General features: G+C 36.2%; 1 protein-coding gene across 1 annotated transcript in view; it reads left to right on the forward strand.

Annotated features, from left to right (window-relative positions):
- Positions 1–5,860: 5,860 nt before the first annotated feature.
- Positions 5,861–25,679, forward strand: part of Tmem135 (transmembrane protein 135) — a 221,061-nt gene continuing 201,242 nt past the window's right edge. The window contains exon 1 of the mRNA XM_047518197.1: positions 5,861–6,194. Within this exon, the coding sequence (XP_047374153.1) occupies positions 6,054–6,194 (141 nt within the window). The 5' untranslated portion in view covers positions 5,861–6,053. The remainder of the gene's footprint in view (positions 6,195–25,679) is intronic.

Here is a 25,679-nt window from a genome sequence, read left to right on the forward strand (position 1 = left end):
TTTAAAAAGAAGAGTATAATGCACTAAAATTTCTCTCTAAAAGATCTTTCGTTTATTTATCCATTAAATATTAAATGTGTTCTATGTACAAGAACTGTGCTGTGTGGTACAGAGGGTAATAAGTATAAATCAGATGTATATCTTGCCTTCAGTGAGCTTATGATGAGAGAAAAGTTTATTAAAAATATAAAGATATGTGATGATGATCAGCTTGTATTAGTTTATTTGTAACAAGTTATAAAGTTGCATATTTATCCACTTTAAACAGGAAGATTATGCAGTCCAAAAGGGTGAAAAAGAATCAGTTGAGAAGATTAGTTGGTTGTGTCACAGGTAGGCTGATGCTGGGCATTGATGTTTGTGGAAGAGATAGTGCTAAATAACATTTCATCTTCTGTTTCTGGGTGCAGAGAAAGACTACATTTCCTAGTTTTCTTTGAAGGTAGATTGTGGTCAAGTGACTAGGTTCTGGAATGAGATGTCAAGCAGAAGTAATGTATATACCACTTCAAGATCTGGCCTTTAAAAGTAAAAACAATTACCAATATCTTTTATAGTTAAACATATGGTTGTGTCATGAACTAGAAACTTCACTCTTAGATATATGCACAAGAGAAACAGAATAGATACATTTTCTATTTTTTTCATCTACAAAAGACATAAACAACATTCATTGCTGATTAATAGCCCCAAACCTGAAACAACTCAAATGTCCTAAAATGTAAAAATTGTGCTAGATTCATACAATAAAATTTTTCAGAGCAATAAAAATGAGTGAATGATGGCAGCATACAATAACAGTAGTTTTGTGTGAAGGAAGCTAGATATGCAAAAAATTCAGTTTATGCTTCCATTAATATAAATTATAGGAACAGACAAAATGAAGCAATGGCACTAAAAGTCAGAACACTGTTTGTCTCTGTGGGTGTATCATCTGGGAAGGGGCACAAGAGAAACTTTGGGGCTGATGGAAATGCTCTTTTTCTTAATTTGAATAGTAGTTTTAGGAATGAAAGGAAATGAAAAAAATATCATGCTGTCCATTTATATTTTGTGCATGCTACTGTGCACAACTAAAAAAATTATGCATACATACAAAATATCAAGCAAGAAAATAAAAAGGAGTGACCCATTAAAGGTCCAATAAAGATGGAGACTTTATACTGGAATCACTACTTAAGAGGAAAGTTGTCTAGAAGAGCTGGCCAAACTTCTTTGGTCTTAATGTAAGTACAAAGTAATCCTTTCTTATCTTAAGCCCTCTGAAATTTAGGATACATTTGGTATCTCAGCATTGCTTAACACTTCTTGGCTAATACAGTATTCATAACCTAAAATCTGTTAGGGCTGGTTTTGGCAGTATACCAAGGGAGACTATCTCTCACAGACTGACACAAAAAAATAAATATATAAATGAATGCCTAAATCACAATGTCAATTTAGTAAGTGACAAGGAGAAAAAAAAAACACACTTCTCATAAACTTGGGTATCTGGTACCATGATTACTTCCCCTTCTCCCACTCCATACAGACAAGAATGGGAAGCCAAACTATAATGAAAGTCTGTTTAATTCACCTATTCTCAGAGTATTAGATTTGTCTAATGTCTCTTTCAGATGTGGTGGCACATGCCTGTAATCCCAGCTGAGGGACGCTGAGGCAGGAAGACTGAAAGTTCAAAGTCAGCCTCAGCAACTTATCGAGGCCCTAAACAACTCAGTGAAACTCTGTCTCTAAATAAAAATACAAAAAAGGGTTGAGGATGTGTTTCAGTCCCTTGGGTTCAATCCCTAGTACCCTACCCTCCCCCCAAAAAGATTAATGACATTCTTCCAAGAAAGCCCATGAATCTGTTACATAATGTTGATAGTTTTGTCAGTAAATCCAGAATATGGAAGTCCTTGGGTGATAGTTCTCACTCCCAAGTTTGTACCTGAATTGTTCCAGTGGCTCTTCCTTTTTTTTTTTTTTTTTAAATTATAATTCCTTCAGCACACTTTTCTTCTTTAGACATGTTATTTAATTAGTCTAACTTTTTAGACAGATGTGGCTGGCTTCTGAGGTTTTATACATCTATTCATCTATTTTGATTTAAAAAATTAAAAAAATGTTTCCTCTAAAACAATAATCAAGAATCATCAAATAAAGACACTGAAAATTCTATAAAGTATATTGACTATTTTATAAGGCTATTTGAGATGATTTTGTGCAACCCTTGAAGGCTTGAAGTTAGGAAATTATCATCTGATGTTACAGAAAAAAGGGATCTCTGTTATGCAGTGGAGAAAAGTTTGCTAACATTGTTGCCTGCTGAAATGTGGAAAAGAAAATATATCTAACACACTGGCACAATTAGTTAAGAAAATCTCCAGGTATAATATTGAAATTGCCAACTGATTTTTTAATACTACATGTGATTAAATATAGATAAATGAGATCCAAAAGAAAACATTTATTTTAAAGCATAATTTGAAGAAAATATCAAGAATCTAGGATCTTTGGATTAAAAAAATAACTGATTTTTATCCCTGCTCTCTACTTGGTAAAAGATTCTGAAATTAAGGCATTACTTTAAGGTCAAATTTAAATCCATGATACAGCTCAATGACCCTTTGCTAAGACTTGAAAAAATTTAAACTGTTCTTCCTAGAACCTTTCAGCCACACAAGAGACTTTCTAAGTATGTCAAAGGCATTTTCATCAGATTCCTGACTCTCACCCCAAATAGAAAATGTTTGTCTCAGAGATTTATGGGTGTGGCTTTTTTCTAATGACGTGTATTATAATTTGATATATAAGAAGTCCCTAAAGTTTTAAAGAAAATTGTATTGGCAGAAGCACTGCCTGCTTGGATTGGAAGGACATCTCTCCATACACCAGCTTTCAATGTTTATGTGATAAACATTTATATTTGCATCTTAAAAACTGAATATAAATTTTAAATGAGAAGAAGTGCAGAAAAAAAAACCCTGAAGTTATATTACAACAAAAAGAGTATCATATGTAGTTATTTTGACAAGTTTGCCTATTTTCAACAAAGGCAATGTGTTGAATGTGTCATATTGAAGTATGATTAATACTAATCTAATTAATTCTAATTGTGCTTGTGACTGGTACACATTTCTACAATGGTTGTTTGTAGATCTGAACAAATACAGTGTTATGAATTCCTCTGCCTAAGTTCGTAAGAACTCTTCATTCTTTTTCAATCATATCTTCAAAGCCAGAATATTGCAAGAGCAACACGATTTTGCTTACTCTCTCTCCAAAGCATTAAATCCACTACAAATTGCCAGATATGTTTCTTTCTCTCACTGTACATCTTTTTTGGAGAAACCCTTTGCTTCACCTCTTTGATGAGCTCTAAGACTTTTTTTTTAATGAAAAAAAACAATGAAGGTGTAAGACAGTGTTTATTGAATCCACTGTCATAGCCAGCGTGAATGAATAAGTGGCCTATCTAGATCAATGTTGAATGTCACCCTTAAACTTAAAGGTGGCATGATGAGATGCCTTTCTTTTGAAAAACAGACTGATATTATGTATCCTATTAAATCATGTAAACGAATTTACAAATGTAAACTACTGGTTTACTGAAAACTGCTCTATTTTCCTGTCCTGGAGTCTCTATAGAAGCTCTGGGAAAGATAAAGACCTCTTTTCTTTGATCCTAAGAGTTTTCCTGAAAGTAACTCTTTGCTACTTAATTTATCAGCACTGTCAGCTTTGGCATCATTGACAACAATAATTCTATTCTTCTCAGATTGTTTCCAGTCTCCATTTAACAGTTAATTAAAAGAAACCTCCTGTTTTTAATTATAATTTTAAAATTTCCTTAATTATTTATGTATATTTGCTATACTCACATTTTCAGTCCTGGGAATTGAACCCAGGGCCTCAGGCAAGCTCTTTACAACAGAGACCCTACCCCTATACCTAAAATGCTATTTTTATAGTACTGAGCAACCCAACATGATGGTTTGTTACTTATATTTGACACTTTACTTTAAATGACTGTCAAGAATTTTGGGAATAATGTGTAGTGCATTTTATTTCTTCCAATGTAAATGTAGGATATTATTCATCACTTTCTTATGGACCATCAGGTTTTCAGGAATGCATTATTGAATTGATTACCAAAGTTAAGTAAGATAAAACTTCATTGCTATTCCTGTAATTTCTAGGACAAGTTCATGTTGTATGCTTTTGATCTTCTCACTTTTTGAATGATCTTTAAAATAAATTCATTATCTTGTTCATATTCTGCCATTGTATATTGAGTATATTGCTGCCTCTGGTCCTGAGGAAGATCATGAACTTTGAAGAGGATGTGATAACTGCATGGTTCTTAAGGCTTCTTCTCTTGGGAAGGGAAAGTATGTTTATTGGAGGGAAGAATGATGTGCTTAGATGTTTGGACAGTCGGAGCCATAGAACTAAGGTGGACACTGCTAGTTGCAGGAATATTTCTTTTTCCATTTTGCTCAGTAACAAACCCCAAAATGTTAGTTGTGCATTTGTTCCATCAATACAAAAGACTAAATTTCCTAGCATCCCTTGCAACTAAGGTGGCTATGTAACTAAACTTTGACCAAGGGATGTTTGAGTATTCTGAGAATTTTCTTAAAAAGAAGTTTGTCTTTCTTTTTCCCTTTCTCTGATATTTCTGGCTAGCATGTAGATGTCATGCTGGGTGATGTGGTCATTTTATAAGTCAGGGTAGAAATTACAAATTACAGTTGGCAGAGCAACCTGTTGGAAAGAGTTTGGGACTCCTGATGGTTGTGGAACCACCATCTTAGCCCAGCACAATCTATGTTTACCTGAGAGAGACACTTTTATCTTTTTACCATCACGTGGGGCTTTTCATCTGAGTTTTCCTCTTTTATTTCCTTCAAACAACTTACTTTATCTTATCTGGTTTCGTTTTCTTGCTTATTGTTTTACTTCTTCCTCTAGAATAAAGGTTTCATCTTGTTTACATCTGTCCTCTAGGGTTTGGAAATAGTAAAGGCTTAGGAAATATTTGTACAATGAATGAAGATTAGATTAAGAGGGACTGCTCTAAAGGTAGTAAGTTCCTGCTTTAAGAAACTATAGAATTTAGAATTGTAAAGAAACTGGAAGTTATTATAGATGAGGAAATTGATGTTCACGGGGTTATGTGACTCACAGGTCCCTTGTCATGTCAATCCGTTGTTGTTCAAGCTCTCTATCCAGATGAGTTCTAACACACCTCTAATATTGGCTGATAAGCACCCAATAAAGATGTTGTGGACAGGATTGCTCAGTGGCCTGGGGTTTGCACAGGATGACCTACTGCCCTTTCCCCACAGGTAGGTGTGTGAACAATGGGAACAGATTTTTCAAGACTTCCCAGGCACCTGTGAACTTAGAAGGCCCAGTAGGCAGTCTTAGCAATTTATTACCTGGCACTGTCTGGAGGCGACTGGCAGTTCTGCGGAGGATGTTTCTCCCAGGTGTTCCTCTGGCAAATCTTTTTACCAATTCCCAACAAAGTCATTTAATCCCTTTGTTCCACTACCTTCAGCCTAACTTGGCCGGGTTCTGAGAGGACGGAGACTGAAGGATAATTTAATCAAGTAACCTACTACTGTGCTCCCGCCAGCGCGGTTACGCTCCAGCGAGGGGAGGGGGAGGCCGACGCGTGTACCAGTGGCGCTGCCAACACAGGAAGCGCGCGCTCTCGGGGAAAGGCCTTCACATCTCCCGCTCCCGGGACAGCGCCGGGCTCCGCAGACCTCGCGGGCCGCGGCCGCGAGAGCGCGCTCGACGGAGACCCGCCAGAGGGAGCGCGCACGCTCCGCCTCTCCCCGCCTCCCCCGTGCGCGCCCCACCCCCTCGAGCTGCTATACGCCGATCGCCCAACATCCGAGGACTCTGGCCCAGAGTAACCCGGCTCGCGTGACCTTTACCCTCCGTTCCGTACCTCTAACTGCCCGCCCCGCGAGAGAGCGGCGGTTGGGCGCCCGCGCCGCTCGGTCCCGAGCCCCAGCTGTCCCCCTCCTGGCCCCTCCGCGCTTCTCCTCGTCATGGCGGCCCTCAGCAAGTCCATCCCTCATAACTGCTACGAGATCGGCCACACTTGGCACCCTTCCTGCCGGGTCTCCTTCCTGCAGGTCACTTGGGGCGCCCTGGAGGAGTCCCTGAAGATCTATGCCCCCCTGTACTTGGTGAGACCCGTCAGCCTCTCCCCCAGATGGAGTTTAGCGTGGAGGATGGGCCGGGGGTTCAGTCGGCGTCCCCGAGGGGCCCTGGGGGACTCGCCTGCTGTCGGTCTCTGGAAAGGTCGGACAGCCTTGGGTGGGTGAGCGGCTGCGGGGAGGTCCAACTTCTACACGGGAGAAGGGGGAGGGGAAATAGAGGTTGAACTGTCATCTGAATGCCTGTTGCTGGGAAGAAGATGGACACCCAACTTTTAGGATTAAGTGCAGGACACTTAAAATCCTGAACCCAGGGACATGCGTTATTTTCCCTCTCTCGAGCCTTGTGATGGAGAGGTGTTTGTAGGTCAGTGAGGCGATGAGAATGCCTGCAGTCTTTCCTCATATAATTTCCTGTTGTATTCACCTCCACACTTCTTTAAAATTGAAAAAGGGCATATTTCACCTTAAGTCCCTGTAGCCACAGATCTTGTCTCAGTTTGTGATGACAGGATTGTGACTTGAGGGTTTTGCAAGTGTTTTTGCAAGTTCACCAAAAAGACTCCTTGCTTGAGATTTTGTGTGATGATTTAGAGTCTAGTCTTTGAGTCAGTGAAGGTGCTTAGGAGATTTATGTCATCTAGGTCATTTTAAGTATACAGCTTTATATGTAAGGCAATTAATAGAGAATATTTGGAAATATGTGTACGTAACATTGAGAATTGTTAAAGATGTTTGTTCTTAAATGTTACCAACATCTTTTCTTCAACAACCCCATCCTTGGTATTAAAGATTTATTACTGTGTCCACTGAAGTTTATTGTCTCATTTTCTTGCCTGTGGAGTCTGTGTCCTAAGAAGGCCGAGATCATATTTTTATAAGTTTCCTGAAAGTTCCATTCAGTATTCAATGGATGATCAATGTGCCTGAAAGTGTGTCCTGGCTATGTTTGTAGTATGACTTGAAAAGTCTGATTGGTTATTACAGAGATAATAGAAGATAAAATGGTGACTTTCTCTGAAGTTGAAGGAGCCAGTTTCATTTTTATGGTATAGACTGGTGCTTCTCAAGTTTTAATGTATTAGGAATCCCCTAGGGATCATGTTAAAATGGGGGCTATGATTCAGTAGGTCCGGATGGGACCAGAATCTACATTTCTAAGGAACTCCCAGGTAATGTTGATAATGGGGGGTGCACTTTGAATAGTAAGTATGGGCCAATAATAAAATTAAGAGTGGGAAATATCTTGATTTTCTTTGGCAAAGATTCATGCTTATCTGCCTTTCTATATGAATTGTGGCCAGTCTGTGGTTCCATTTTTTTTTTTTTTTTTTTTTTGGTATTCGAGATTGAATCCAGGGCCTTGCTCATGCTAGACAGGTATTCTACCACTAAACATTGAGATCTTGATATGCACAACTATACAGAAAGATTATTTCTGGGCTGGGGATATAGTTTAGTGGTAGAGCATTTGCCTAGCACATGCAAGACCCTGAGTTCCATCCCCAGCACCACATACATGAAAGACTGTTTCTGATCTCAGAAGATTATGAACTAGGTGGAAAGAGAGTTTATGCTATGGAATTTCTCCCTCTGAAAATCCAGCACTTTCTTTTCCTCCATTTGTTCATTCATTTATTCAACAAGCATTTTTGTTACATATTCAGCCTACACAATTTATTGATTATATTCTGTGATGGGGAAGTTCAGGAGAGAAACTGGAACATAGATTCTCTCCCTTTTCAGAAAGGTATGGTGGGTGGTTACAAATTGGGAAAAGAGTTGTGTTTTGCCTCCAAATGGATTAAATACTTCTTGAGGATAAATTTTCCATCTCATGTGGCCTTGTAGCTTTCACAGCTGTATTTCAAACAGTGTATTTTTAACTTTGGGTTGTTATTTATCAGTGGTTGTGAAAAAAAATTAGTGGGTACTTAATAGCACTTTAAATGAAATAAAAGATTAGAAAATATTAGAATGCATTGCATGTAGTAAGGATAAGCATTATTTCATAACAGATTTGTTTCAGTTGTATAGGTATGTGTGTGGGTAGAGCAGCTTAGAGCATATAGCAATAGTATGCCCTTTGTAAGCGTGGGTTAGTTGTTGATTAAATGTGTATTCCTGTGTGCCAAGATGCAAGGTGATGTGTTGGGGAGAAGCTGGACTTTTAAAAGGGATCAGGGATATCTGGATTTGAATTTCAGCTCTTACCAGTTACATCTGTTTGTGCTTGTTGCTAATATATTTCTTGTGAGAATGAAATGAAATAACCCACGGTGATGTACTGCATATTTTCTAATTTATAATATATCTCGAATACTCATGTAGGAGTGAATCTTATTGGGGTTGACTCAGGAAGGCTTCTTGGAGGAAGAGGAATTTGACTTGGGCCTTTAAGGATAAAGCGTGGACAGACATTGATTCATGTAGTAAATATTCATAGAATGCCATTAAAATTTTTTTTTGTAATTTCTGGAGATTGAACCTAGGAGCTCTACTACTGAGCTATATCCCCTATCCCTTTTTATTTTTTTTTTAAAATTTTTTTGGTACTAGGGATTGAGCCCAGGGGCACTTTACCACTGAGCTAAGTCTGCAGGCTCTTTTTTAACATTTTTAAAAAATTTGAGACATGATCTCACTAAGTTGCTTAGAGTCTCACTAAGCTGCTGATGCTGGCCTGGAACTTGTGATCCTCCTGCCTCAGCCTCCTGAGTAGCTAGGATTACAGGGGTGCACTACCACACCTTTCTGGAATGCTTTTTTTTTGTTTTTTAGATTTTTGTAGTTGTAAATGGACACACTACCTTTATTTATTTATTTTTATGTGGTGCTGAGATTTATGTAGTGCCTCACATGTGCTAGCACTCCAGCTCTGAGCCACAACCCCAGCCCTGGAATGCTTAATCTTAAGGGAGCAGAGGTGATAGAGTAAATTGAGGCAAAAATCTAAGTGGATTTTTTTGTAAGAGAACCAATACATACATTGTCTAAAACAAGTTTAGGTACAGAAGTTATCAATGATAACTTCTTGAGCACTTAAGAGTTTGGTCCTTTATATATTTTATTTAATCCTTATACAAGTTCATCTTATTATCTTCATTTCATAGGTATGAAAACAAAGTTAGAGAAATTAAGTGATTTACAAGATTTAGAGCTAGTAAGGAAAAAAGACAGGATTCAGGTTTTACTTTTTACCAAAAGTAAGACTGAAGGTCAGAATAAAGGAGACATTGAGGAATTTTTTTGAGCGAAGGGATTACAAGATGGTACTTTAAGATGATGACTTTAGGTAGGTGGATTGGAAAGACATTTAGGAATTAATGCAGTATTTCACCAAGTAGTAGAAAAAGTCCAAGGTCCTGTGGAATCTCACCTTCCAATTTATTATCAGTGTGAACTTAGGAAAATTACTTCATCTCTTTGTATCTTTGTATTAATTTCCTTGCTTTGAAGAAAATATTCATGTTTTAGGGCTTTTGTGAGGGCTTAAATGGGATAGTAGTATGTAGGAATAACTGACATATATTAGGGCACTAATAAAATGGTGGTGTTTTTGAACTGTTGCATTTGTCGTGATCTCTGTTTTCATCTCCTGTTAGAACAATCAGTTTTTATTAAGAACTGGCATAGTACTTCAGTAAGTACATAATAAGGTCTGAATGGGTACAGGTATGAATGAAGGAACTCATGAATAGTGCAGAAGTGAGGAGACACTGGGCAAGTCTGCCAGAGCAAATGAAAGAACAGATATAGAAGCATTTCATGGAAGTTCAGAACAGGACATATAGACTGAGGACACTGGGGTAACATGAGGACATTTAGTATTTCTAGGATTTCAGGTCTGATTGATACATTTGCTATTTTTGTAGATATAGAGAAATCCTGAAGGGAAGGTAACTTGGGGCAAGATTTTTCTGGAGCCTATAAAATGGGTCTTATTTGCTTAGTATTTGAAATATTATGTGTTATATTAAATTGATTCTTTTTATTCCTGTCATATTTACTCTCTTGTTCTATGCATCTCTTTTCATGCTTATATTTTCATCTTTGTATCTACAACTGTTTTTGGTATTTACTGTCTGCTTAAAACATTTCAAGGGGGCTGGGTATATGACTCAGTTGGAGAGTGTGTGCCTCACAAGTTCAAGGCTGGATTCAATCCCCAGTACCGCAAAACAAAACAAAACAAAAAACAACAACAAAAAAATTCAAAATGTAGATGTACTGTTCTTTTTTAATAATGAATCTTTTGTGTTTTTACAGTTTGTAAGAAACATCCTCATTAATCAATTCACTCGTGGTTTTTTTTTTTTTTTTAAGATTCCTACATATTTTGTAATACAGTATTTAGGAAGTATATTTCTTCAATGTTAGTTATTACCACATATTCAAAGAAAGTGGTACCTCTCACCAATCACATATACTTGAAACAGTTGTAAATTATAGTATCCTTGGTTTTTGTGGCAAATTTAGAATGCACAATTGCCCATGTGAATTCTATGCTGTTCAAGTACTTAGGTGCTTTTCCTATTCAGAAGGATAACTTGTTCACTAACTTACCAGGTAGTTTATGATTTTTCTTAATTATCTTTTTCCCAGGTATCTTTCTTTAGAAAATTTCCAGATTAGGTTACTAGCAGTTCCCTTAGCTGAATCAAAAGTATAGAGAATCTTTTGCATTTTTGAGAAGGATGATTTTAACATTTGTGTTTTCATTCTCCTTTGGGCGTGTACTTCTGGAGAGTATGAAAATATTTGCTCAGTATTTATTCCCTATGAACCATATACTCTAACAAAATCTGTTGTTACAGTTTAACAAATCTGTTAGATTATAAAGGATCAATTCGTCACCTCTAGACCTTGAACATTAAAGCAAGAGTTGGAATTCTTAGTTGTTGTGAAAAACTTGAAAACCACTGAGGAAATCATATATGATATGGACTGAGTTTTTTAAGGCAGTAGTTTAATAGGTTTTCTAGAAAGAAACAAGATCAGTAATGAGACTGTTGTAATTCACATCTGGAATGTCCCCCAAAGGCTCATGTGCTGAAGACTTGGTCCCCAATGCAATGATGTTCAGAAGTGGGACTTTTAGGAAATGATTGAATCATGAGGGCTCTAACTTCATTAGTGGGTTAATCCATTGATATAGTCATAATTTGAATGGATGATGCGGGGGAGATGGAAACTGTAGTAGGTGGGACCTAGTTGAATTGAGTAGGAACTTGGGAGCATGCCCTTGGGAACTATAACTTGTCCCTGCTGGTGCCCATTGTCCCTTTCTGCTTCTGGATGGCCAGGAGATGAGCACCTTTGCTCCACTACACCTTTCCAGCCTTGATGCTGTCTGTCTTACCTCAAGCTCAAAGCAATGACCTTGAACTGGACCCTCTAAAACTATAAGCCAAATTAAATCTTTCCTTCTCTAAGTTGTTTTTCTCAGGTAGTTTATCATAGCAACACAAAGCTAACAGACTTTAAAAATTTTTTGTTAATAGGCATTTGCTTTTGTTTTTTGCTTAAAAAAATAAAAAAAATCCCCGTAGTTATTAAATAATGTCAACTGTTGAGAATAACTGTCTGGATTTTCTGACTTTGAAGACCATGACATTGTACACTTGTGCCTAATCCCCCTTTGATTTTGCTTGAGTTCTTGTTTAAGGGATATAAATAAGGGACTCATTTTATCTTTCTATTCAATAAGTAAATTATTTTTGAGTTGTCATTATTCCATTAGAGATGGAAGAAAGTCATTTGATCTTTTTTCTTTTAAATGAGAAACTAAAGGATGAATTTGATTCATTAATGCCTTTTCTACTTTGTTGAACTCTTTTTATATGTGACTTCTTGTTATTGTTTGTCTGTTTTCTGTTGAGTACAAAGTACAACTTCCAGCACATCACTTTTAGTTGAGAACTGAGAGTTTATTATTGTAGTAAACACTTTTTAAACTCACCTTTTCTCTACTATCTCTGAGAATAGATGACCAGATCTGATTTATCATTATTTGCTCCTTTTGTTATCATAGGTTGGGGCTAAATATTAATATATATTTGAAGATAGGTTCTAAAACATTAGATACGGTTTAGATAGTTTCTAAATGATTATGCACCAATACTATGCATGTTTCTGAATCAGTAGATTCTCATAAATCATTTGTGTGATTAAAAAAGTTTAAAAGGTCTTCACATCCTTAGTGTTTTTCATTGTTAAGCTAGGCAATATTTAGGGAAGGGGAGTTAATTGAAGTGACTATTTAATAAAGAACTAAATACAATTTTTAAAGAGAATCTTTTAAAAATGTGTTGGCACAATTTATCGTTACTTGCATTATTTGTATAGTACAGTGAGTGTGAAATACGTTTATATCCTCAAGGACTATACTGAATTCAAGGTCATACATATGAGAGGTTGATGCTTTGATGATTAAGGGTCTTATATTTTAGGTTCATTATTCTAATGATCAAAATATAGTACTGTATTAAAGACTCATTTGAATCCCAGTGGACCTTTGTTCAAACTTTTAAATTGCCTTTGATTCATCACTAATCTTAACTTGTTTACTACTCATTGATATACTCTAAAAAGAGTGTTGAGATTAAGATTTGTGGTTCTTTTCCCTTCATACAATATGAAATGAATCTGTTGCATCTTAGAATTATGAAACAGGATTAGAGTTAGTCTTTCACAATAAGCCTAATGAATTAGTAAATCAAATTAGTATTATAAATTGATATTATAAATCATATAAATCTCTTTCCTCATAATTATACCTTAAGAGACTCAGTAATTGAATGAATTCAGATTTGAACTAACTTTTGTTACAGGATCATTGAAAAATATTCAGTAAAATGAATACTTAAAGAATTTATGTGTGAGGAAATAAAAAGTATTAGGGAAAAGTACTAGATCAGGTATCATCAGATTTGAGCAGAATGCCAATTTTTCTGTTTTTAGTTTATTACCAGTAAGTCTTTTGACTCATTACATTTTGTCAGTTTGCTCTAGTTTCTTGATTTCAGATAGATCTTTGGGGTTTGAATTGTAATAAGTATACCAAGGGAGTTTCCTTGGGATTCTGTATATTTTGACAGTGGTGAGGGAAGTTTGTCCTGGTCAGCCTTGATTCTTTTAAAAAAAAAAAAAAAAAAAAAAAAAAAAAAGGCATGGTACATTTTTTTACAACATGCATCTCCTAAGCACAGGAGCAACTGAATTCACCAGGACCAGCCTGAATTTCTGCATGTGCCATGGCTTCATTTAGAGCCCAGGGAGTGAACTATAATCTTCATTTTCTCTCACTTTCTTTTCTACACTTAGTTTATTTATCAAATATTAAAGACTGCTTGCAATAAGTCAGAAATACGGGGCTAGAGAGAACATGGATATGTTTTCCCAGTTAGTGGGAGAAGATAAACACAAAAATCATACAACTGTGAAAAATACTAGTTAGTAAGTAAGGAGATGTATAGGGTACAAGTGTGTGTGTTATAAGAGGACATATTCTAGTATGGAAGCTTTGGGAAGCCTTTCCCAAGGAACTGACATAGTGATTATAGGCCTGAATATTAAGTGAATATGTATCTGGATTAAACATTCATGGCACAAAATATTCACTTTAGCATAAGGAACTTGAGAGAAGTAAGAAGTAATTACATTATAGAATAGAGTTTATTTGACAATTTCTTAAATCCAATATCTAGCCAAGAATTTGATTTCTTTCCCTTCACATTTGGCCTTCCCTTATACTTGAAACGAAAGACAGTAAGAAAATATTATCCTAGATTCATACAAATATTTTGGTTAATGGATTTTCTGAAATGGAGACTTCCTTCTAATGAAATCTATATTTTAAAATTATTGTAGAAGATTTCAGTTATAAGAGTTAGAAAACTATTTTGAATTTCTATTTGTCTACACTCATTTAAAAGTAGATCAAGGTGTAAGAAGTTAAACTTCTTTTGTAAACTTTTTCTGTGCTCTTTTTGCTCTGTGGTTAACTTTCATGGTTAAGATTTTTTTTTTTTTTCTTTTTGTCTTGATTTAGGTAGGTGGTCAGTGTTATACTATTAAAAATAGTTAAGGATTTTAGATCTATTGTCTAGTTGATGGACTATTAGACTTTAGTGTGAGTGTTGTTTAAACCTTTTGAGTAGGCTTTTCTTTTGTTAATAAGAATTTTTATATCAAGAAATAGTTGGTATTTTAAAATCAAGATAGCCCCCTTTTCCCCCACATCTGTGACGACCTCTCTTTCCCGAATTGTCCCTACTGCCTGGGCTTGGGCTTCAACTCTTAGTTTGCTTGAGTTCTGTTTTAAGAATTTTGTTCACTAATTTAATTCAATTCATTAGTCCCAGTATTCTTACTGGATAGACTGGAATATAAGCATGCATACTTCCTATTTTTCATCTGAATGAAGCTTCTCAATAAAAAGTTTATTATTAGGATTTTTTTCATTAATTAAGGTATTTCATATGAGAGCCCATGATATTTGTAGTTATATATGCAGAAGATGTGAGGGTACAGATGAATGTTTTGGTTAGATTTATAGTGCTACATAGTGAGTTACAGCAATAAAAGTTCAAATGACAGGAATGTGTTTTCAAGACTGTACCTTCATTACCAAAAAAATGAATATTATTCAGTTTAGAACATGGGTATAATGTATGCAGGGCTCAATCTGAATCTTATTCTTAATAATATTTAGTCTCAAATTGTATCTTAAGTATGTTTTCAGGTTTAACTTTAAACCTTTTATATAAATTTGAATGTGTAGGAAAGTAAGGATAAGTAAGGTGTAAGCTTAATGATTATTATTAAAGCTTGATGGTATGATTTTCATTATAGGGAGACTTTATGGTAAATAGTTAATGAAAACTTTTGAAGATCTGCTTGTGTCCTTTCCCATAAAGTACTAACGAGCTGCCCTAGTTTTTTTATTTTTTATTTTTTTAATAAACTGGTTGCCTGTATCTGATGAGGCAGCATGGTGTGATGTGTTGAGTTTAAATTGTAATATCCAAGTTTTTGTTTTGCTCTGGGATATGCAGTGTGATTTCCTCCTTTGTAAATAGATGCTAGTCCTGTCTTAACTACTTCATGGTGTGCTGTGAAAATCATGAGATAGTGCTATGTAAAAGCTTTGAAAGCTGTAAAATGATTATGTAAATACAAGTCTGTGATACTTGGTTTCTTGTCATTTTCTTTTAGATATTTAAATTTGACTTGTAGTTTATAATTGAAACATAAAAATATTGGGGGCAGTTTAGGTATAGTATATTAGGGTTCTTCAGGGAAGAGTAAAAATTTTGTGTGTGTGTGTGTGTGTGTGTACAGTTGGCACTCTGTATCTGCAGGTTCTGCATCTGTGGATTCAATGAACTGTGGATTGAAAATACAGCCATGTGCTGCATAAGATATTTTGGTCAACAAAGAACTATATTCTGACAGTATATATCATATAGACTAAGTGTGTAGTGGACTGTACTATCTAGGTTTGTAAGCATACTCTGATGTTTTTGCAATAACAGAAATCATGTCATGATAAAGTTCTCAGAACATATTCCCATCATTAAATGACACATAGCTGTAGTGGAAAAAAAATTCAATATGTATCATTTTTTCCTTGTTATTAATCCCTGAAAAATACAGTATAATAGCTATTTATATAGTATTTATACTGTAGTAAATGTAAGTAATCTAGAGATGATTGAATAATTGTATATTAATCTAGAGATCATTGAAAGTATACAAGAGAATGTCCATAGATTATATGCAAATATTATGCCATTTTATAGAAAGCATGGTGGATTTTGATATCAGTGGGGGGTCCTAGAACCAATCCCCTTTGAATACAGAAGGATGACTATTATCTATATAAAATAAGGAATGGGCTCATAATTAAGGAGGCTGAGAATGGCCTACATTCTGCACTTGGCAAGCTGGAGACACATGAGGGTGTGTAGTATCTCCACATGTCTGCCTTGGGCCAGGATAAGGGTTCCTGTTGGAGGGATGGGCTGGCTGTGAACTAATCACTAAGAAATTTATTTATCATCAAGAAAAACAGGAGACGGAATTATCTTTAGAGTGGGGACATGATGGGTTGAGCCATTCATAAGGGTCTGGCACTAACAAAATGGAGGAGCTCATGTTTCCTTTATTTATAGTGGTACAGTTCAAAGGGGAAACCGTAGGAGCTTCTTCAGTGAGAAACAGGATGGGGTGGAGTTAAGCAAGCCATTTTGCTCTAGCAGGTCATTGGCATGTCCAGGGACTGAAAATTCTGGCAGTGAACCACTCTATAGAAACCACATACTCCAGGTAATCTGGAACAATTTCTCACCTGAGAGCCAGATTTCCATGTCTGATAGCTCAACCAAGCCTGGTTTTATTTGCAGACCATAGATGGTGCTCTGCCGTATACTTCTAGTATAAGTCTGAAAGCCTCAGGAGCCCCAGTGGTGTAATTACTCCTTTGAAAGCCAGAGGCTCTAGACCCAGCAAAGGCTGAGGTTTTAGTAATTCTAAAGAAGAGAAGATCAATGTACTAACTCAAGAAATCAGGCCTGAGGAGCTCCCTCTTACTTTCTTTCTTTTTTTTTTTTTTTCAGGTCTTAAGTGGATTGGCCAATCTATATTAAGGAAGGCAATCTCTTATCCTCAGTCTATCAATTTAAAGGTTAATTTTCTCAGGAAATACCATCATAGACACACTCAGAATAATGTTTGATCAAATGCCTGGGCATTCCTTGGTTTAGTCAAGTTGACACATAAAATTAACTGTCACTTTCAGTGTACAGTTATTTGTGGAAACAAAGTAATTCTATTATTATGCTAAATGTTTTTAAAATCAAGATTTTATATTTAGCAGGTGTACACCTATAATTCTATTTCCTTGGGAGGCTAAGGTAGGAGAATTGCAAATTTGAGTCAGTCTGGCTAACTGAGTGGGACCCTGTCTTAAAAAAGTGCAGACACTATAGCTCAGTGGTAGAATGTCTCTGGATTCAATACTCAGTGCTAGAAAAGTCAAATTCTTATTTTTTTAAAAATGTAGATATCTTCTAGTGAGCACAACACAAAAAGGAATTGGATTTGCAGCAGGGAGTAAATTGTACAGAGTGAAGGAATTTTAAAAGTGCCTACTATGTGTTAGTTACTTAGCTAAATAATTTGCTATCTCACTTATTTAAAATTACTAAGATCTTAGAGCAGGATGGAAAGAGCAAAGTTAACAATTACACAGCTATTGTTTTTATTCTATTGGGATCATTTCTTTTTATTTGCTGACTCAGGGCTGTGAACACTGTTTTCTTCTTACATCTTTAGTTCTTGTAGATGGGGAATGAAATTTTTAGCCCAGGAGTCATCATGATGCCTTATTTAATCTTTTTATCAGGATAGGTATATACATTTCTGAATAATCAGTTATTTATATAATCTTTGTTGTATTTTCCCTATATTTTTATGTCTTTCTTTCAGTATGGGCAACTTGAATTTTGTAGGTGCTAATAAATTACAGGTTTTAATTTATGAAAATTATGCACTATGAAAATGTTATTTTTCCTTTTTTATGATATATTAGATTTGAACATGAAGGTTTCTTTAAGAACCACTTGCCTGACTTCTGACTTCAATCCCTACTCTACTATTTATTAGTTTTGTAGTATCAGGCAACTTAATCTGTATGCTCACATTTTTTCTTTAAAATGGAGATAATAATCATGTTTATTTCATAGAATTCTTTTTTTTTTTCTTCCCTGAAGTGCTAGGGATTGCACCCAGTCCTCATGCATGACCCGCAAGTGTTTACTATTGAGCCACATCCCCAGCCCTCATCTTATAGACTATTATGAAGATTAAGCAAATTGACATTTATGGTGTTTAAGATAGTGCCTGGCAAATAGTGCTGTGTAAGGTTTTTTAAATAAAATATAAATTCTGGTAATAAAATACTTGAAAATATTGTGTTAGCTTTGTGTTACTCTAACAAAATACCTGAGATAATCCAAATTAAAGAGAAAAGGTTTATTTTGGATCACAGTTTTGGAGGTTTCTATACATGACTGGTCAGTCCTGTCGTTTTGGTCCTCACATCATGGTGAGGAGTGTATGGTGGAGCAAGCTATTCACTTCATTGTGTCTGGGAACGAAAAGAGAAGAAGAGAGCTAAGGACCCAATATTCCCTTCAAGGGAAAAGCCCCAATGAGCTAACTTTCAGTTTTTTGTGTTAATTTTGTGTTACTGTAACAAAATACCTGGGATAATCAGTTTAGAATAAAGAAGGACTTAGTTTGACTCCCAGTTTGCAGTTCTCAGTTTATGGTTGCTTTGCCCTGTTGTTATGGTTATGTGGCAAAGAGCATGGGGGGCAGCATGTGGTAGAGCAAGCTGTTCTCTGCATGGGTGAACAAGTGAAATAGAAAGGAAGATGAGGGACCTGGGACCCCAATGTTCCTTTTGAAGGCATGCCCTGAGTGACCTAATATCCTCCACTAGGCCCTACCTCTTAAAGCTTCTACCACCTCCCTGTGGCACCAAACGTTTAACACATAGGCCTTTGGAGGACATTTAAGATCCAAACTCTTATCATTCTGTACCTGGCATCCAAAGGCTCATATCCATCTCACTATGCAAAATATATTCAGTTCAAAAGAGTTCTCTCAAAGATAACATTTCTAGTATTGATCAAAAGTCCATGTCCAGAATTTCCTCTGAGACTCAAGGTAAAGTTAGCTGTGAGCCCTTATAAATGTCAAAAAAAGTTAAATACTTCTAAGATACAATAGTAAGTATCAATAGTAAGTATACAATAGGGAGGAATGGGGGCATAAATAGTACGAATCAGACCAAAGCAAGACAACCCAATAGGCAAACATTAAATCCTTTTTCCATGTCTGGCATCTGGGGCACGCTGTGATGGGATGTGAGCTCCCAAGGGCTTGGGCATCCTCACCCCTATACCTTCCCCTGCTGACTGTGTCCCACTTGGCTGACTTTGTCTGCTGCTCACAGCTACTCATGGCAGGCATTCTACATTCATGGTATCTCTGTCTTCCTAGGGTCTCCATTGCCACTTTGGCTTCACTTTCACAGCTCTCTGCATCATCCTGTCAGGTGCTACATGCAGGCATACTGCCTTGCTTCTTCCTCTGAAATCTTATTAGAAGTCTCCATGACTTCTGCCAGCTGCTCAGTCTGTACCTGGACCCACTGGTTCTTGAATCACAGCTGCAGTATCCTCTGCCTCCATTGACAACTGCTCATGGAGGATTCCCAAATCACTCCCGGGCTAGCAGTGTATTCCAGGGCCCTCTTCTAAATTTGTTGGAACATTTGCATTTTTGTACCTTTGATCCTGCCATGGGTAGGATCTTATGATTCCTGAGATGCCCTCAAGTCATTTTTCCTGTTTCCCCAGTGTGAAGTACTTGGTTTCTTTTGAATAGTTCTAATCTCTTTCTGTGCCTTTCTTGGTAGCACCCTAAAATGTGGTTCTTTTCTCACCAAGCTATGAAATTTTCAAATGTTTCCACTCTACTTTTTGTTCCTGATTTTTATTATAAATCTAACTAAAAGCAGCCAGCAATACCCAAGCTGCTACCCAAGGTCTGTGGCCTTAAAATTTGCTCTTCTAAGATAAAAACTAGTCTATCCACCTTTAAATTCAGCCTCTATTAAAGTCTTAGGCTTTAATAGATGCAACCAGATTTTTTCTTTTTTTTTTTTTTTTTTTTTGCCATGGTATAGCAAGGATATTTTCCAGTCCAATTCCTAGTTGAGTTCTCATTTCTTTCTGAAATCTCATCTACATTTTCTTGATTATCCATTGTTCTATCAGCATTCTGACTTTTCAGCTGCCATCAGAATTGTCTGTGAAAGTTCACTTATAGCATTCTAGGCTTTCTGTAGCTCAGTCCTCCAACCTTTTCCAATTTCCTCTTGTAAATCTACTTGAAAGACTTCATATCACCTCAGTATAGTTACAGCAACAACCCCACTTCTTGGCACCAGATTTTTGTGTAGATTAGCTTTGCTTTACTATAAAAAAAATGCCTGAGATAATCAGCTTACAAAGAGGAAAGATTTGTTTTGACTTACAATTCTGGGGATTTTGGTCCATGGAATGTTACCCTGTTGCTTTTGAACCTTTGATAAGATTGTTTATCATGGTAGGAACATGTGGCAGAAGAAGCTGCTCATCTTGTGATAACCAGGAAACAAAAAGGGAGATAGGAAGAGGCTTGATTCCTACTATTCCCTTCAAGGGTGTGCCCCTAATGACCTAACACCTTAAACTAGTTTTCAATTCTTATGCTGGGCATAATGGTACATGCCCCTATTCCCAATGACTCTGTAATCCTAGTGACTTGGAAGGTTGAGGCAGGAAGATTGCAAGTTCAAGGCCAAACTATGCAATTTAGTAAAATAGCATAAATAAGGGATGGGGATGTAAGTAGAGTGCCCCTGGGTTCAATCCATAGTACTTTGGGGTAAAAACATTTCCACCACCTGCCAAATAGTGCTATGGACTGTGGACCAAGCTTTTCATGTAGGCTCTGTGGGGACATTTAAGATCCAAACTATAGCACATACTTAAATTCATTTTTCTGTTTTCTTTAAAGTAGATGATCTCACTCAATAAGGGGGAATTTTACCTCCTATGAGACATTTGGCAATGTCTAGGGGACATTTTTGCTTGTCATAATGGGGATGCTATTGGTGTTTAGAAATTAGAGACTCTGGCCTCTAAATATCCTTGCTGCTAAATATCCTTTAATTTATAACACAGTTCCTGCTCTTCTTGCTGCAACGACAAATTATCTCTTCTCAAATGTCAGTAACACTGAGATTGAAAGACCCTGCTTTAAGCAAATCATTATTTGCTAGTGATTACTTTAAAAAAATTAAATAGTCACAACATAAAGTCTACTCTTTCTGTGAACTATTTTATTTTCCAGAGAAACTAGATTTTTAGATCCTCTAAAAATGAAGTCTTTTAGAACAGTTTAATGATCAAACCCTGACCATTAGTTTACAGTTTGATACTAATAAGGGTAATACAATGGGTTAGCCCCTTTGAGGGCCAATTATGTTTGCTCTAGCCCATGACCAAGCATCTCAATAGTAGGAAACTACCTCTATAGAAAATGTGTGGCATTAATCTCATGGGAAACAGAGAAGGTAATCACAATGGAATATAAATGACTAAGATGAAATACATATGGTCCTTGCAGATGTTTAATTGTGGTATTCTTGTTAAGGGAAACTTTCAGCCAGGTGCAATGTTGTGCACCTGTAGTCCCAGCTTCTTCAGAGGCTGAGGCAGGAGGGTCACTTGAAGATAGGAGTTCATAGCCGATCTAGGCACAATAGTGAGACCCTGTGCACCTCCCTCAAAGTGGGGGAGATATTTTTAAGTTGGGGGTCTGTCCTTATAATTTTGTATCAGTCTTCATTCTGTAGCCATTGTATTAGATTGGTGTCCATACTTGCCAGTCATAAGCTATGCTTAATGCTACCTGTTTCTGTGTTTTTTCTTTTTCTTTTTCTTTTTTTTTTAATGAGAGCATTATAATTAAACACAGTAGTTGGGTTCATCCTGACAAAACCATACATGTGTGGAATTCAGTTTCATTTCTTGTTGCTCGCCCCCCTTCACCCCCTACCTTTACTGGTTTTCCTTTCACTTATCTATTTTTTTTTTTTTTTTTTTAATTCTCCTCTGAGGCGCCAGGGATTCAAACCGTGACCCTTGCACATGCTAGGCTATTTGTTTTTGATTAGTTCTTTCTACTTATACATAAAGGTGAAATTTCTTGTGGTATATTTATATATGCATATAACATAATTTTTAAAGAATTCATTCTGTATTTCCTTCCCATTCCCATCCCTCCTCTCTCACTCTTTATCCCCTTCTTCACTATTGATCTTTTCTAGATCTTTATGGTATCCAATCCCCAACCATCCTATCCTTTATTTTACTCTAGCTTCCACATATGAGAGAAAAATTCAACCTTTGATTTTTCTGACTGTGCCTTATTTTACTTAGCATGATGTTCTCCATTTCTATCCACTTACCAACAAATGCCATAATTTCATTATTTATGGCTAAATAAAACTCCATTTTGTATGTATACCATGACTTCTTAATCCATTCATCTATTGACAGGCATCTGGGTTGATCCAATAATTTATCTGTTGTGAATTGTGCTGTTGTAAACATTGAGTCTATATTGCTATAGTATGCTGAGTGTAATTCTTTTGGATAAATACTCAGGAGTGAGATAGGTGGGTATGATGGTTCCATTCCTAGTTTTTTGAGGACTCTCACTACTCCTTTCTAGAGTGGTTGTAGTAATCTGCAGTCCTACTAACAACATAGAAATATGCCTTTTTTCCCATATCATTGTCAGCACTTATTACTGTGTTCTTGATCATTGCCATTCTGGTATAGTTTTTTTTTTTTTTTTTTTTTGCAAGCAACAAAGAGTCATTTATTAGCAAGCTCGAGCCTGGTCCTCCACGCCCTCGGTGACCGGTGACGCTAAGAGGCCCTGAGCCCTCGTTTAGCAGGGTTTTTATAATGAAAGGCAAGCAGTTTTACAGTGTTCTTTTAATTGGTTAACATTTGAACAGCTAAACATTAGTCCTCCTCTGGTTGGGTCCTGCCAATCTATTTGATTCTCATTGGGTCCCACCAGAACTGAACGGTCCTAGTGGAAGAAGGGAGGAGGGAAGGGGTGAACTATGCAGGAGATGAGTCAGGGCTAAGCCCCCCCTGTCCTTGATAGATAAGGTTTCCAGGCAACCGCACATTCCTCAGACAAATATCTCTTAACAACCTTGGTAAGCACAGGGGCTCAGCAGTCCTGTTTGTCCTGTATTGCCTGCATCTGGGTGATTGAGACAGTTAGCAGCACAGATACCACCCTGTTCTCAGCATTCCCCCCTTTCCAAGAACATTTAGAGAGCCGATCTTGGGTCTCTATTGTTATAATTCTTGCTGCTTAATGGGCTGATATTGGGCCTTTAGCACCATTAGCTGTACTGTATTTATTCTATCTTTAACAAAAGCAATTAACTTATTGATTATACAAGGTCCTATAGTTAAAGCTAGTAGCAACAATATTAGGGGTCCCACTATAGCGGACACCAGAGTAGTTAACCAGGGGGAAAAATTGAACCAGGATTCAAACCAGCTCTGACTAGCTTCCCATTCTTTCTTTCTGTTAGTCCTTCTCTGACTTTTGCCATGGATTCCCTCACTACTCCAGAATGATTAGCATAAAACCAACATTCTTCTCCCAGGGCTGCACATAGACCTCCTTGCTTACTCAGTATAGTTTTTATAGTTTTAATTTTCATTTCTCTAATTGTTAATGATATTGAACATCTTTTCATATATTTGTTGACCATTTGTGTTTCTTCTTTTGAGAAGTTTCTGTTTAGTTCTTTTGTCCATTTATTGATTGTGTTATTTGTTTTTTTGGTGGTAAGTTTTTCAAACTCTTTGTATATTCTGGATGTTAATCCCCTGTTGCAGGAGTAGCTCTGCCTCTTTTTCTTAACCCATGCTTGGAACATTGTGAAAATATTTGTTAATGTTTTCTTCTAGATACTTTGATGTTTATAATTTTGGAATTTGGGTCTGAGGTCTATCTCAGATTAACTTTTTTGTGTTATATGAGGCAGGGAACAAAGTTCTCTGTTTCCACACAGATATCTAATTCTTATAGTATCATTTAATTTTTTTAAAGGCATAATTTTAGAAGTGTAGTAAGGAACCCCTTGTATCATTTAATTTAACCTCTTTAGTTAAGAAATTTAACTAAATTAAATTTAAGCAAGAATTTGTCATAGAAATTAAATATTTTCCTAGCACCACAAAAAAAATCAAATCTCCAAATTATTTTGTTTATATCCTTCTGATTATTTTATTCCCTATTAACATATATTATAATAATTAATCATTACTTTCAGACACTTATTCCTCTCTCCCTGATATTATAAATTAGAACATATGTGTGTTAGCTTTTTGTTGCTGTGACTAAAATGTCTAACAAGTACAACTTAGTGGAGGAACAGTTTATTTTGGCTCACAGTTTCAGAGGTTCAGTTTATGGTTGACCAGTTTGATTGCTCTGGGCCCTAGTGAGGCAAAATACCATGGCAAAAGGACCTGGTGGAGGAAAGCTCCTTAGATCATGGCAGCCCAGAAGAAGAGAGAGAGGGAGGAGCTAGGGAATAATATAATCCCAAGGGCCTGTTCCCAAAGATGTACTTCCTCCAGTCACACCCCACATGCCTATCACCTAGCAATCCATTCAGATGATTAGGTCTTCAAATAGATGAATCCACTAATTAGGTTACAGTTCTCATAATCATAGCATTTCACCTACTGCATTAACACAGGAGCTTTAGGGGGACACGTTATATCCAAAACATAACAATGTGTTTTTTTGTAGGAAGTCTGGAGTATATCCAAAGCAAACAGCCAACAAAACAAAACAAACAAAAACAAAAACAAAAGCCCTCCAGACCTCCCCAGAAAAATTAAAAATAATTTCTTACTCATCATTCAGTGATAACTAATTCATAACATCCTAATATTCATTCTATATGTTAATTATAAATTACCATTTTGTAGTCTGTCTTTTGACTTTATATATTTTGATTTATTTTTCTGGGTTATTATATAGTCTTCTAAAATAAGACTATTATAATGTAAGTAAATAAACATAGGTGTGTATTTTTAGCTATAGTTGTATGGTATATTTTGTTTTTAGCTAAATCTTTATATGCATGTTTAAATTATAAGGAATTAATATGGAATTATTTAGTCAAAGCATATGAACATTACAAAGTCTTTCATATAAAACGTATTATTTCTGAAGGTGTCTCATTATCCGATGGTGCTTTTATACATCAGGGAAAGGGCTCTTATTATAACTTGGCTATCACAATTTCCATTATTTTTGGTTAGATCACTGCTTCTTAACCTTTATCACATTGTAGCATGCTCTGATATACTTAGAAAATGATAATAACGTGTGGCATACTGAGAAAACTGAGGTGGTGATCACCCTGTTTTGTATCCTGTCTTGGCTTGACCACTTACACTGCTGAGATCAGTTTTTTAGCCTCTGATAAATCTTGTTGTAAGCTCTGGGTTATAACACGGTGATCATGTTTATATAAGATATTTCCTGTTTCTTGTAATAGCCTGTAATTTTTTCTCACAGTATCGTAAATATGTAAAATTTATCTACTTTACTGTTAATAAACATTTAAGTTGTTCTAGTGTTTATAATTACATATGGTGCTATGAATATGTCTTTTGGTAGAAATAGGCAGTATTTCTTTTGGGCATTTTTCCCATAAATAGAATTTCCTAGAATAGATACACATACAATTTCATTAGATACTGTCAGTTTTCCAAAGTAACTGCAATTTACAGTGTCATCAGCAATATGTGAGAGTTGCAGTTGCTTCTCATTCCC

Source organism: Sciurus carolinensis, chromosome 11, assembly GCF_902686445.1.
Source record: "Sciurus carolinensis chromosome 11, mSciCar1.2, whole genome shotgun sequence".
Classification (NCBI taxonomy): Eukaryota; Metazoa; Chordata; class Mammalia; order Rodentia; family Sciuridae; genus Sciurus; species Sciurus carolinensis.